This window comes from Candoia aspera, chromosome 3 (assembly GCF_035149785.1).
Source record: "Candoia aspera isolate rCanAsp1 chromosome 3, rCanAsp1.hap2, whole genome shotgun sequence".
In the NCBI taxonomy this organism is placed as follows: Eukaryota; Metazoa; Chordata; class Lepidosauria; order Squamata; family Boidae; genus Candoia; species Candoia aspera.
The window spans coordinates 53287314-53300078 of record NC_086155.1 but is presented as its reverse complement, the minus strand read 5'-3'; the positions used below and the strand labels follow the sequence as shown (position 1 = coordinate 53300078).

Below are 12765 nucleotides of genomic sequence, written 5' to 3'. Positions count from 1 at the left end.
TTGGTGAAAGGGGGAAAAAAAGCGTGCTTCATAACTGATTATCCAATAGTAAAACCATTAAAAAAATTATAATTACCTAGGTGAACTATTATATTCAAGAACAGAATGCTTCTCAAATCAGGCATCAGCCACTCTTGTTTTTGTCCCTTAGCATGCTATATTTTGCAGTGGTGTCTGAAATCAGTTAAGAGCCACATGCAAGAGATCCTTTCTTTCCCAAACCAAAGTGCGCTCCCAGATTACCAAGTGGCTGAGTTACTGGAGCAACCAATTCTGCAGCAGGTGGGAAATGATAACCCACAGAAACAGTGAATGGTGAGCCTGTCAGGGCTGAAAAATATGGTTCCCATCTGAGCAAAGCAGGTCTTCCCTTCCCTTGTGACCACACACAGTATGGCTCTCCTGGGTAGATTCATTTTAGACTGTCAGCACTTGGCAGTTCCCCCCCACCCCCACCCCCACACATACACAGTCCCAGAGGGAAAAGTGTGTGACAAGTATACAGAGCAGAACTGGAGTTCACTGACCCTTCGCCAGGGACAAAAAGGCCTTGGCTGGCTGGCTTCTTTGTGCTAGGCTAACAATAGGGATGGAACTGGAATGATTATGGGTGGGTAAGGCCAGGAAATGGGGAGGGCCCATAATCTCATCAGAGGAGCTGAAGCAAATAATATCCTTACAACAAATCTGCCCATTTACATTTAAAGGACAGAATGAGAAATGAGATACGCAAATCCCAAAAGTTTTGCTAGGCTTTCCTCTAGTAGAAGTTCCTTTCTAGCATTGCTAAAACAGTTAGAAAGTGGAAGATACTTGACTATTCAATAGGTAGCACAATGTGCCTGAAAGTTAAACAAAACAGGTCCATGAAACTAAGTGGTCTATATGCTCCAGATTCCTGTGGTAGCCCTCAGCATCCATACACCCCCCCAAATCTAGTGCAGACAGGAGTTGTGGGGGGGGGGGGAACGAATATAGCTCTCACTTAACCAGAGCTGGGCTGATACAAGTATAATAATGCTGGCTGTGCAACACCATCAGCGTTTACTTATATAATTCTCCTCCTGTGGATCAAGGTGATTCCCCTGGCACATATGTCCATATTCAAGTCTTTAAATTGTCCTACATAACTCTTTCAAATCTCAGCAGGAAAGAAACGCACAGAAGACGAAGCAGAATTTTGTATCAAAAGCTTTTAAGACTGCAATTTTAAATACATTTAATAGGAGATGGTCCATCTGGACACAGTGGGACATTTAGGTTGTAGGACATTTCATTCTTCACAAAGTTAGGAATCAAAATTTATTTTTAAGTTACATTTAATTTACATTATGTTATCTTCAATATATATAGAAGCCTTATGTAAACACAAGTAAAATTGCCCTAACGTATCATTACATAGGATTTATTAGATATGAAAACACCCATATCTATAGCGACAGAATATCAACTGTTTTAATAGGCCATTGTTTGAAGGAGATAACGACTTTTGTGTTTGCCTGAAAGAATCTTTTCCAAACCTGAAAACAAGGAAATTAACCAGAGTAGAATGGGGAAAAATTAGATTATTAATGGGAAAGCCACAAAGGTAAAACCTTAGTATGTTTTGAAGAATTAGGCCTTTTTTTAACCTAAATAACTTATTTTCAAGGAAAGTACAAAATTTCCAAGGAAATATAGTGCATCTAATTTGATTTTTTAAAAAAGAAAATTTTGCAAAACTTTATCCATTTGCAAATTTTTAGTACTTTAATAGTCATATTTGGAGAATTGGTTAAACATTTATACTCCACCAATTATATTTACTGTTTAAAACTTTTTTCCATGGCTTCATATTTTACCCATTTTTTGAAAACATTGAAAACAAAACAGATTTTTTAAAAGAAGAGGGATAGTTATATGAGGGTTATCCTGCTGGCTCATAACCAGAATGCCAGGAAAATTCTAAGGAAGGACAAAATAATGTGAATGAAAATACAAATGTCAGTCTATACTGAACTTCTCTTTTTCCTAAGCCAAGTACTTACGTGAGAGCAATGGTGAAATGGAAGCGTTGGCGCAGCCCCTTAAAAGTAAGGAAGGAGTGGGCTGGGAAACTCCGGGTACTCATCTGACAGTACGGCTTCTCATAGTCTCCAGAAAGGCAGTCACACTTGAAACCACCCACTAGCAGGTTGACACAGGTGCCGCCATTCTTGCAGACACCTGGGGTACAGCGGCCCAAGCGGGAATTCACTTCACAGTTCTCTCCTGTAGCAGAAGCAGAGAGTATCTATCAACAAACATACATATTCTCCAGCTGCCTTCTCCATAATTCTCAAAATTAGTTAATCGTTTAACCACTCCAAACCCAATGGAATTTCTTCCCACAAATATATTTGGAATACAGCATTTGAATTCAGTATTATAATAATAATTACTAGTAGTATTATTTATACAATTTATAGGCCACATAACTCCTGACTCTGAGTACCTTACAATTAAAAATACAAAATACAAAACACAAAAGGGAATCATGAACAGCTCTCAGAACAACATACAATATAACCACACACAAACAGCAGGGGCTCAACCTTCACTCTGCCCCACAGCCTGGAAGAATAGCCCAAGTCTTTAATAGCTGACACTGCTTAATCAATAGGACATGGAGCATGCCCACTCTCCCTGATCGCACTGTATAAGCAGAAACAACCAGAGATAGGTGGTCCCTCAAAAAACCAGGCCCTATGCCATAAAGAGCTTTATAGATTGTAACCAGCACCTTGATTTGCACCCAGAAGCCAACTGGTAACCAGTGCAGCTCATGGAGCAGTGGGGTCACACAGGCATAATGAAGCATGCCCAACACTGTCCAGGCTGTTGCATTCTGGACTTCGGAGTGGTCTTCAAGGGCATGTACAGCACATTACACTAATCTATTTGTGAGGTGAGTAGGGCATGAGTGACTGTCTGAAGGGCTTCTGGGTTCAGGGAAAGGTGCAAGTGGCGCATTGGGTGCACCTGTGCAAAGACCCTCTTGGCCACAGTTACTACGTGCTCTTTGAGCAGAAGCTGTGAGTTCAAGTATAACCAAGTTGCACACCAGTCTTGAGTGATGACATGCAATCCCATCCAAGATTAAAGATGGAAAATCCTCAGAGCCAGGTGACCCAAATATTTGCAACCACGCAATCTTGTCAGGATTGACCCTGCATCCGTTCCTCCTTACACAGACTGCAGAGCCTCTAGACACTGGGACACAAGTTCAACAGCATCACTTAGTCAACCTGGGCCTGAGATGTATTATTGGGTGTCATCAGTGTTATGATAATACCTGACTCCAAACTGCTGGATGACCTCACCCAGTGGTTTCATGTAGATGTTAAACAGAAGGGTAAGAGTGTTGAGCCTTGCTGCCATGGGCTTGATCTCTCCCCCCTGTTAACATCAACTGGAACTGGCCATGGGCTTGATCTCTCCCCCCGTTAATGCCAACTGGAACTGGCCACAAAGAAAGGAGAACCATTGCAAAACGGTGCCCCTCCCCAAAACCTTGCAGCCAGTACAGAAGGATATCATGATCAATGGTACTGAAAGTTGCTAAGATACCAAGGAGGACAAGGAAAGATGCATTATCCTAATCCTGGCTCCACCACAGGTCATCAACAAGCACATCCAATGCTGTCTCCATACTGTGACCTGGCTTGAAACCCAACTGAGACAGGTTCAGATAATCCATATCCTCCAGGATCCTCTGGAGCTGAAGCCCAACACCTTCTCCACAACCTTTCCAAAAAAGGGATGGTTGGAGGTTGGACAGAAATTGTCTAGAATGTTGCATCCAGAAATGGCCTCTTGAGGGCACCCCACAGCTTCCTTCAAGGGTGCAGGTACAACCTTCTCCCTCTAAGAAGCAGTTGTCACCATATGGACCCAATACAGGTCACCTCCTGAGTGGCCCTGACTAACCAGGAACAACTTAGATCTAACAAGCCACTGGCTGAGCTCACAGTCCAGAGGACCTTGTCCACTTCCTATCCTCTTTTACTCCTCAATCTCCAAGCATCAAAGATCCCCAGATTCCAGTAAAATGAGCCTCCTAATCCACTTTCTCTACACCATTTCAAATGTATACTCTTCTATCATTTCCTCATTAAAACTTGCATTATTTTTAGTGCTAATAAACCACAAGCATTACAACCTTTCCTCATAAGATGGTAGTTCCACATCCTCGATTGTTTTGACTGCCTTTTTATGTACCCACAGCTTTTATGAAACGTGATGATTAGGACTATTTATGATATAGGCACAACATCAAGAAATCCCTGTGTTAGTTCCTTTAGTTCCAACCAATCAAATAATATATGGCTAAGTATTTTGCTTCAATATGATAACTTTGTACTTGTTCCTGCCAAAATTCATTTGCCATTTTAATGTTAGTTTCTACCTTTTAGAAGGTTCTTTTTTGAACTCTTCACAATCACAATTTAACTTTCCTAAATAATATGGTGTTGTCAGGAAACTCAAGTAACTTACTGTCATCCCTATTTCTACATAATTTACGTACAAGGTAAGCTCACCAGCATACAGATAATTTCTTTATAATTCTACCTCTTGTTCCTATCATTTGAGCTGAAATAGTGGCAAAAAGAGACAGGGCATTTTAATTTTGGAATATTCTCATCACTTTTCAAAGCCAAGGGGAAATATTTTATTTTCCCAAGACTCTTAATCCCTAGTTTTATGCTACTTTTAGCTGTTCTCATCTATTGCCTGTTTTGATATTGTTACATTTCTGATCTTTTGTATTTGTGAGACTACAGTACTTAATTTAACAATGAACTTTAAAGTGCCTGACTGTTCTTTCTGGTTCGTCTGCATAAGCAGAAAGACTAAAAATATATGAAAGCTCATATGCTCCCATGATATTAAGTACTGGGGCTTTTTAAAATGATGTCGAAGATCTTAAGCTCTATAACAAAACTCTGAAAATTAGCAGCACAATGTCAGTTTCCACTTTATTCTCAGATACCAGTGGTAAGCAAGTAGTGGCTGGGATTTCCCACCAATTAAAGCAGAAAATACTTGGCATAAAGACTCAAAGTTATCATTTTATCACTAGAACACTAGAGAAATCTCAGAAAGTCTCTGGTCATATTGCATAAAGCACTTGTGTGTTTGTGCAAGCTGAATTAAACCTTGATAGGAAAGCACAGCCCCAACAAGCTTGATTCTCCAGAGTTTGCTCTTCAATTTGCTTTAGTGAAAAAATTGACTAATCAAAAAGTTTAATGTAGCAAATATCGTTGATATATTCCATCAATATGCATGCTTTTGTTAATAATGGAAACTGCTTAAGAATGGGATGTCTTAAACAAAATGATGTTCATTTCCAAAGCATGTGTTATAAACAAGCAAAACTGTGTCCGGTATTTCCTAACAATCTGAAGGAATGATTTCAGGCAGATTTATGTGAATATTTCTATTATTTTAACTGTCTCTGTTGTTCATTTCTCAATTTCCAGGGCAACTGAGAGGCTTTTGGAGAAGACTGCAGTTGAAAAAGCAGGATCTGACAATGTAGAAAAGCTGAATTTACCAGGGAGTAGCTTTTGATGGTAACAAACAAGCCAAGCTCATAATTTCAAATCTTCTCAAAAGTTTGTATATTGTATGCTCTTGTATTTAAAACAAAGAAGACCTAAGTCCTGATTTAAAAACTGCAATATTTTTTGCACACATTTGCTGTAAATTAAAAGTAACCAAAATTGAGATTCAAGAAGCTTATATAAATAAAGCATATTTTAATACAAAAACTTTATTCTGATTTTATATTGAAGATTAAAGTTACAAACAGTTAAAGATGTCACTTAAGTTCTTAACTTATAAGGTAGGAAATCCCACTTCTACCTGTAGCCCCAGTTTTTGAAAGTTCATCAGTGAGCATTGCTTAGGCATTTCCAAAGTTATTTTTATAGCCATAAGGACTAGGCTACCACCACTCCATATACCATACTGTAAGATGATACATTAGGAAGTTATGGGGCTAGTTCAATATTTCAGCTTTGTATAAGAATGTGAAAACGTGAAAAATTACAAAATTGTACTATCCCCATAATTTCCTAATGTATTTCCGTAAATCTAATTTCCCATAATTTCTACTAATTATTTGCCATATCCACAGAAAATCTAGATTATCCTTCTTATTTACTTTCAGATATTTGTAAATAGTTGAAACCCAAACATGTTATTCTCCCCATCAGCTTTTTGTTTCTCTACACCCTTCCTTTCAGTCTTGTGTTCAGATTTACTTGTTTATTAACACACAATACCTTCAAAGATTTCTTCTGAATCCTAACCCGAAATTCCAACATCAGTCTCCCTCCTCTCTCATTCTCTTTTTAATTACTGGTTTCAGATGACAACAGTTTCATTAAGATAGGTTGGAATCATACTCGTTTAGCCATATACCCTACTTTACAGAGACATTCCTCTATTTGAACACTCCAGAATCCAGACTTTGAACTATCATTATTCCCAGCCAGTATAGTCAATAGCTGGAGCTACATCTCTTGGCACATCTTAAGCATATCAGGATCTGTCCCTAACCTGGTCTTTCAGGTCTGCTAACATAACTGGGTCTATCCACCTTGCAGCTGGTCATCTTTCTCTCCTCTTTCCTTCCACTTTCCTACCTTACAGCCTTTTCCAGGGACCTAGGTCTTCACATAACGTGTCTGATGTAGGATAATTTGAACCAAAACATTGGTGCCTTAATGCTTATCTTTAGCAATATAAATTTGGCTACTTTGATCTCAGAGCCATATTTGCACAGGATCCTGCAGAATTATATGTTTTAGACTGAACCTACACATTTATACTTGGGAGTATTTGCAAGCAAGAATACAAAGGTCTGAAGTCTTAGTGCCATTTCAAGAGGGGTTCCCAAAAGAATTGTGTAAACATGCAATCCAAGGAAATCCTCATGACGACATTTCAAGATTCTTTGCCCATTAGAAGTGATTGCAAGGTAAACCAAATGCATGCATCCAATACCCCAAAAGCTAAGATTATAGTTGTTCAAACGTTCAGACTTCAGGAGGAAAAGCAAGTCAATGATTTTCTGTAAGCCCCAGCCAGAATAGCAATATAATATATTAGAGGAGTCTTAGTCCTAATCATCTGAACAACATTATGAGTTCTATCCCAACAATCTGGGATCAATTTTTATTTTTAGTAAGTGTGTCAATTTCTTTGAATAATTATAAAGAAAATATAATTTTGGGAGTTGCAGTTTTCTTCACTGGAACAAATTGCAGGTAAATGAGCTTCCTTCCTCCTTTGTATCTGATCTTCCTTTCTCTTGTTTCTCTTTTTAAAGAACTCCAACTCCACAATTGTGGCAAAACATGCTACCTACCTTACATCAAGAAATTATTCACATAGATGTAGATCTCCAGCTACTCAAATATTAAGGCTACTAAGAAAAAAAAATCAATGTGGACTATGCACTATAACATCTAAAACGGGTTGATTGCAGTGCTAATCATTATGAACAGCATGATTTGGTGGCAGACAGAAAAGGACCCAGATTTATTACATATCAAAGCTCTGAAAGTTAAGGGACAAATTCTACTCCTTTTTGAAGAAGCTGTACCCTTCAAAGTGGATGAAATAAAAACCAAATGTTCTATCTGAATGTATAAAGGTATATTCTTCTTTTAAAAATTGACCTCATAACCTCACTAAAGCGTAGTAAGACCAGTAGGGCTGTGTAATGCTTCAGATTTGATTAGGCAGAAATGTTTTGGAATGCATGACAGTGCTAATGTAGAACAACTGATTTATTAAAGCCATTGCAGGGAGTCTTCCACAGCAGCCATATGATCTTAGAAACAGATGTGTGTGCTTTAATCATTCACAGACAGCTTGTTCACACTCCTGCACATTCTGAAACACCTCTTCTGAATCATTCTGGAACAACTGCATGGTCCTAATAATCAGAGACACTGAAGTTTGAATACCTTTTGTTATGATCTGGAAGATGCTTATCATCACTTCGCCCTGTGGAAATTAGTAGAACATATTCATACAGATATTGTATGTCCTTGGGCCTCCAGACAAAATTATGAAACCTCCTTGAAGTACAATCTGAACTGGAAAGAAGCCTTAAAAGGACTTTCAAGAAGCTGTTCTAAAGATTTCTGGATATGGGAAGCGATAGTCTGATAGGTTGCAGACACACCACTTTGCTGCTGGACTATACATCCCTGACTGGCTCGTGAGGTAATTTAATAGAAACCTATTTCTATGTTATCCTGAAGTCACTCAGGGTGAAAGGAAACAGCTAGTGTAGAAGGATAGGTTCAAATTTCTCCCTAGGGAAAAAATGGAGCTGCTATAAATATACATAATAACAGGAATTTATGCTGAGGTCATATTACAAAGTATAATGACCCCTCTGGCCATATTCTGCCTCTAACATATGCAGAAATAGGATAGGGAAGGGAGGGATTGAACAGTTGTTATAAGATGGCTTACTAAATTTGTGGCTAAATCTGGCCTACCTTCTTGATCTTTCTCCTCAATATAACCTTCACATTAATCTCTTGACCAGAATATATATGAAATGTATTTTATCAAATATATATAGAATTATTCCTGCAGTGTTGATCCCACTTTTCACACCCAAGCTGGAAATATTCCTTAGTAATGCATGGCCAAAGGCACCACAAATTAATGTTGAAAGTTCCAGCTTTGCATGTGGCCCAACTTTGATTTAGGATTAGTTTCTGAAGCACCAACTAAAATCATTCCTATGTAATTTGCCTGACTGAGAAATTTCTGAGTTATTTTCTTCAGTTGCATTCAGGAGACCAAAGCATTTCAGAGGGACTGGACATAGGGTCAAATGATACACCATTATCTATATACATGTCATGATTATACTCCTAAGTGAGAAGCAGTTGCTTGCTTTAATAACATAATGTTAACTAGAGGGCTTATGCCAAAAGCATGCTTTCACTCTGTAATAAGTGCCAAAGCAGATGATACATGAAATGCATTTTTGCATGTCTCATATATAATGCAAATAATTTGATATATGTGAAGTACTATATTACAAAAAAGAAAATAGAGGAGCAGACAGAGACAGAGACAGAAGAAGTTGCAGAGGGATCCAGTCTAGAGCAAGATTCCAGTGAGTAATTTAATATAGTAGTTAAAGGATTAGACTAAGATCGAGAGAGCCAGGTTCAAGTTCAGACACAGCCACCGAAGCTCATTGAGTAACTTTGAGACAGTCATTATTTTTTAGCACAAACTGTATCATGGGACAGTTGTGGAGGGAAAATGGAGAAGGGGGTGACATATATGCTACCTTGAACTCTTGAAGGAAAGACAAGAAAAAAATCTGTCCAATTAAAAAAAAAGTCCTGCTCCAAGTCAAAGCTGGAATTTACCATGGAACATGCATTCCTATTACCCTCTTCTCTTTCAGAGTAAGCAGTATTATGCAGAACATAGCAAAGGAACAATAAGAGAACTAGTGTGGCACAGTGATTAAGGCGCTGGACTAGGAGCTAGGAGACCCAGATTCTAGTCCACCCTCAGCCATGGAAGCATAATGTGTGACTTTAGGCCAGTCACTCCCTCAGCCCAATCTACCTCACAGGGCTGTTATCAGGGGAAAGAGGTGTTAGATACAAACTCATACTAAATAAAAATACTAAAAATTATTATACTAAGAAATAATAAACCAAAGAAATTAAAGGCATGAGTTAAGAAAAAGAGACCTTGCTAAAACTAGTTTATACCAGCACTACTCATTATACCTCTCCATGCCTTTCTGCAAACTATCCTTCTTCACACCAAGTTCATTTGCTGCATCGTACATTGCCTTTTGTTCTTTAAACTGCTTATCTCTCTTTTTTCAGGATTTCATCCATCTAACTCCATTCTCAATCATTCCCTTCTTTTCAACCCATTCACTGTTCATTCATATATTTGTTTTGCTATTCAATTTTCTTTCATTCTGTGACTGCAAGCAAAACACCTAAATGTACTTTTCCATAAAGGCCATTCTTTTTGTATTCAGTCCACAGTTCTTGACCCTACCTCTTCTTGTTTACAAGACAAACTTCTAAAGTATCATTCCCACTGTATTCAGCACTGTTTTGTGTTTTCCCTGACACACCAAAATCTCATTTACATATAACAAATTGGGCAGAAGCACTCTCTTACACACAGCCCTTTTCACCCCTTTGACAAAAATTCATTCCTCACAACAGATCACATATGACCCAGTACCGTTCTGCCAGCATTTACCCATATTAAATTGTTTCCATCAATTTTTCCATCTTTAGTAAACATGGTACCAAGATTCAATTTATCTACTTGCTCTAATTTTTCACCATTTATGTTTAGCGTGTACAGTAATTGTTCACTCCATTTTCCTTGCCAAAAACAATTATATTGATCTTTGATACATTAATTTCAAGATCTAATATTCACTGCAAATCATTCTGGTTCTCAGTCAACAGCATAGCATCATTTGCATAAAAAATTGCATATATGCATGTCCCCAACCGATGCTTCACTAATGTCACTACAAACTTTCCGTGAACTTTGCTTTTTAAAAAATTTTTATAAGAATTTTATTAAGTTTCAAGATAAAGATAAAAGCTATGATAAAACAAAAAAACTACAAAAAATAAGAAAAACTAAAAAGATGTGAAAAAACAAGATAATTTTTTTTTCAGTCACAGAAAGATGTGACTTCCGACTTTTAAAAGCAAGGATATACAAAAATTTTCCATAATCAATCTCTTACTCTATATTAAACCAAAATGACATTATTTCTATAAATCATTCTACTTTGATACATTATAAAAAACATTAAGTACAGTTACTTCCTCCCCTTATATTAAAATAAAGAAAAAAAATTATATGAACCTCCTAAACAACTGCCCCACCAAAAGATAACACTTATTTAATTATTCCCTTCCTAGTACTATTCCATAATTTGTCTACTATAATAAAAAATCAAACTAAAAAGCACATAAATTGTCTGCCATTATACTTAATAGTACAACAATTTTAATAATCTTAATCTTAATAAACCCAAAACCAAAGCATTTTTACCCTAATAATCTTAATCCAAATCCTTAAAGACAAATAACAGCAGCCAAAGCCTAGAAGCAATCCAGATAAACATTCTTTAACCCTTATCCCACTTCAACATAAACCAGAACATTTACATATCCCCACAATGTGCACAGAGTTTTTTTCTTAGGAAAACCGAACAGCCCAACTGCCCCCTTCAAAAATTCCAACTTCTCTTCAGAGAACCTTCCATACATAATGACCCCTTCTTTTTCATGGCATTCCACCAGAAAATCAATTTCATTTGTTGCTTGCAGATCTCCCTCTCCCTTAAATTTCTCCAACTTTACTATCCAATCTTCAGCCAGCATCTCAACAGAAATCCAGATCTCAGTCTTAGAAGAATCATTTCTATCACTGTTAAATTCCTCAGTTTCATCCACTACATCCCCAACCAGATGACACATTTCAGACCTCATATTTTCCACAATGTCCTGAATGTCTTGCATAAAAGCTTAACAGTGGTCAGAAAGAATCTGTTGAAAATCTTGGTGGAAGTCAGAAAAAAATCTGTTTTAAGATCTTCCATGTCTCACACAGTAGATTATAGCACTCCCTAGGAGCTTAACCAGGGAAAGCTGAAGATATGGAAAAGTTCCCAACTTTGTTTACACAAAGTGAGAGTGAGATAAGCAGACAGTTCCCAAGGGAAAGTAAAAGCAGAAAGCTGAAAGTTCAAATCAGCCAATTCAACATGTAGGAAACGCTACTATCTTCAAATTTAGTACAAAAATAGTAACAGGAAGACAATTGTTTACTCCCAATCCTCCTTAATATTTGGAAGGAGAACAAAGTCCAAATTTTTTTTTAAAATTTTTTTTAAATAATCCCAAAAATAATGATAAGCACCAAGAGAGCCAGCTTCTCCTCACTGTAGAAAGCCTCTCTTAGGGTACGCATACTTTAAAAATATAAATTTGGTGATTTAGAAAATGGGTGGCCAGTCTTAATGTCCCTTTAAGGCTACAGCACAGCTTGGAAAATGATGATGTCCCCGCCTCCCTGCTAGCTCTTACCAGTCGAACACGAAATGCTGTTTGTGATCTTCTGGCTACAAGCAGCCATCTGGAGGGCATATGGGGTGATTCCAGGTGTTTTCCTTTATCCAGAGAACACTCCTGAGCTTCAGGAAAACCTGCCAGAGCCCAAAAAAACTGCTGTGTTGTCAGGTCCGCCCACTAAGCCCGTGGGCACAGCTGCTCAGTCTGCCATATCCCCACCAGAAGTCCCTTGAATTTTGCTTTTAGATGTATATTAATTCCTTTGCCATAAGTGTGGATTAATGAAATTAATAATAATTAATAATTTATTATTTTTATAAGACCCCAACTCAAAAAAGACCCAGGGTGGCGTACAAAATTAAAAATATTATAAGAACACAAAACCAAATACTGTTTGGGGAGATACACAAACAAAAAAATTTCAACCACCCATTTCAAAAATTTCAACCACCCATCAAATAGACTTCATTGTACATTTCATTCACAATCAAAACTACACCATCACTTTCCTACAGGTATTAATCAACTCCATTCCATAAACTCAGACAATCGTCATTCAGGTCTGTTGCATTCTTCTCCTTTCCCTTAGTTTCAGATACATTCAGACACATATCTATTTTTC

At 37.5% G+C, this 12765-nt stretch overlaps 1 protein-coding gene across 1 annotated transcript in view; it reads right to left on the bottom strand.

The window, feature by feature from the left end:
- CELSR2 (cadherin EGF LAG seven-pass G-type receptor 2) overlaps positions 1-12765 on the bottom strand; it is a 94949-nt gene that overhangs the window by 49635 nt on the left and 32549 nt on the right. Inside the window, exon 3 of the mRNA XM_063297705.1 lies at positions 2028-2250. Within this exon, the coding sequence (XP_063153775.1) occupies positions 2028-2250 (223 nt within the window). The remainder of the gene's footprint in view (positions 1-2027; positions 2251-12765) is intronic.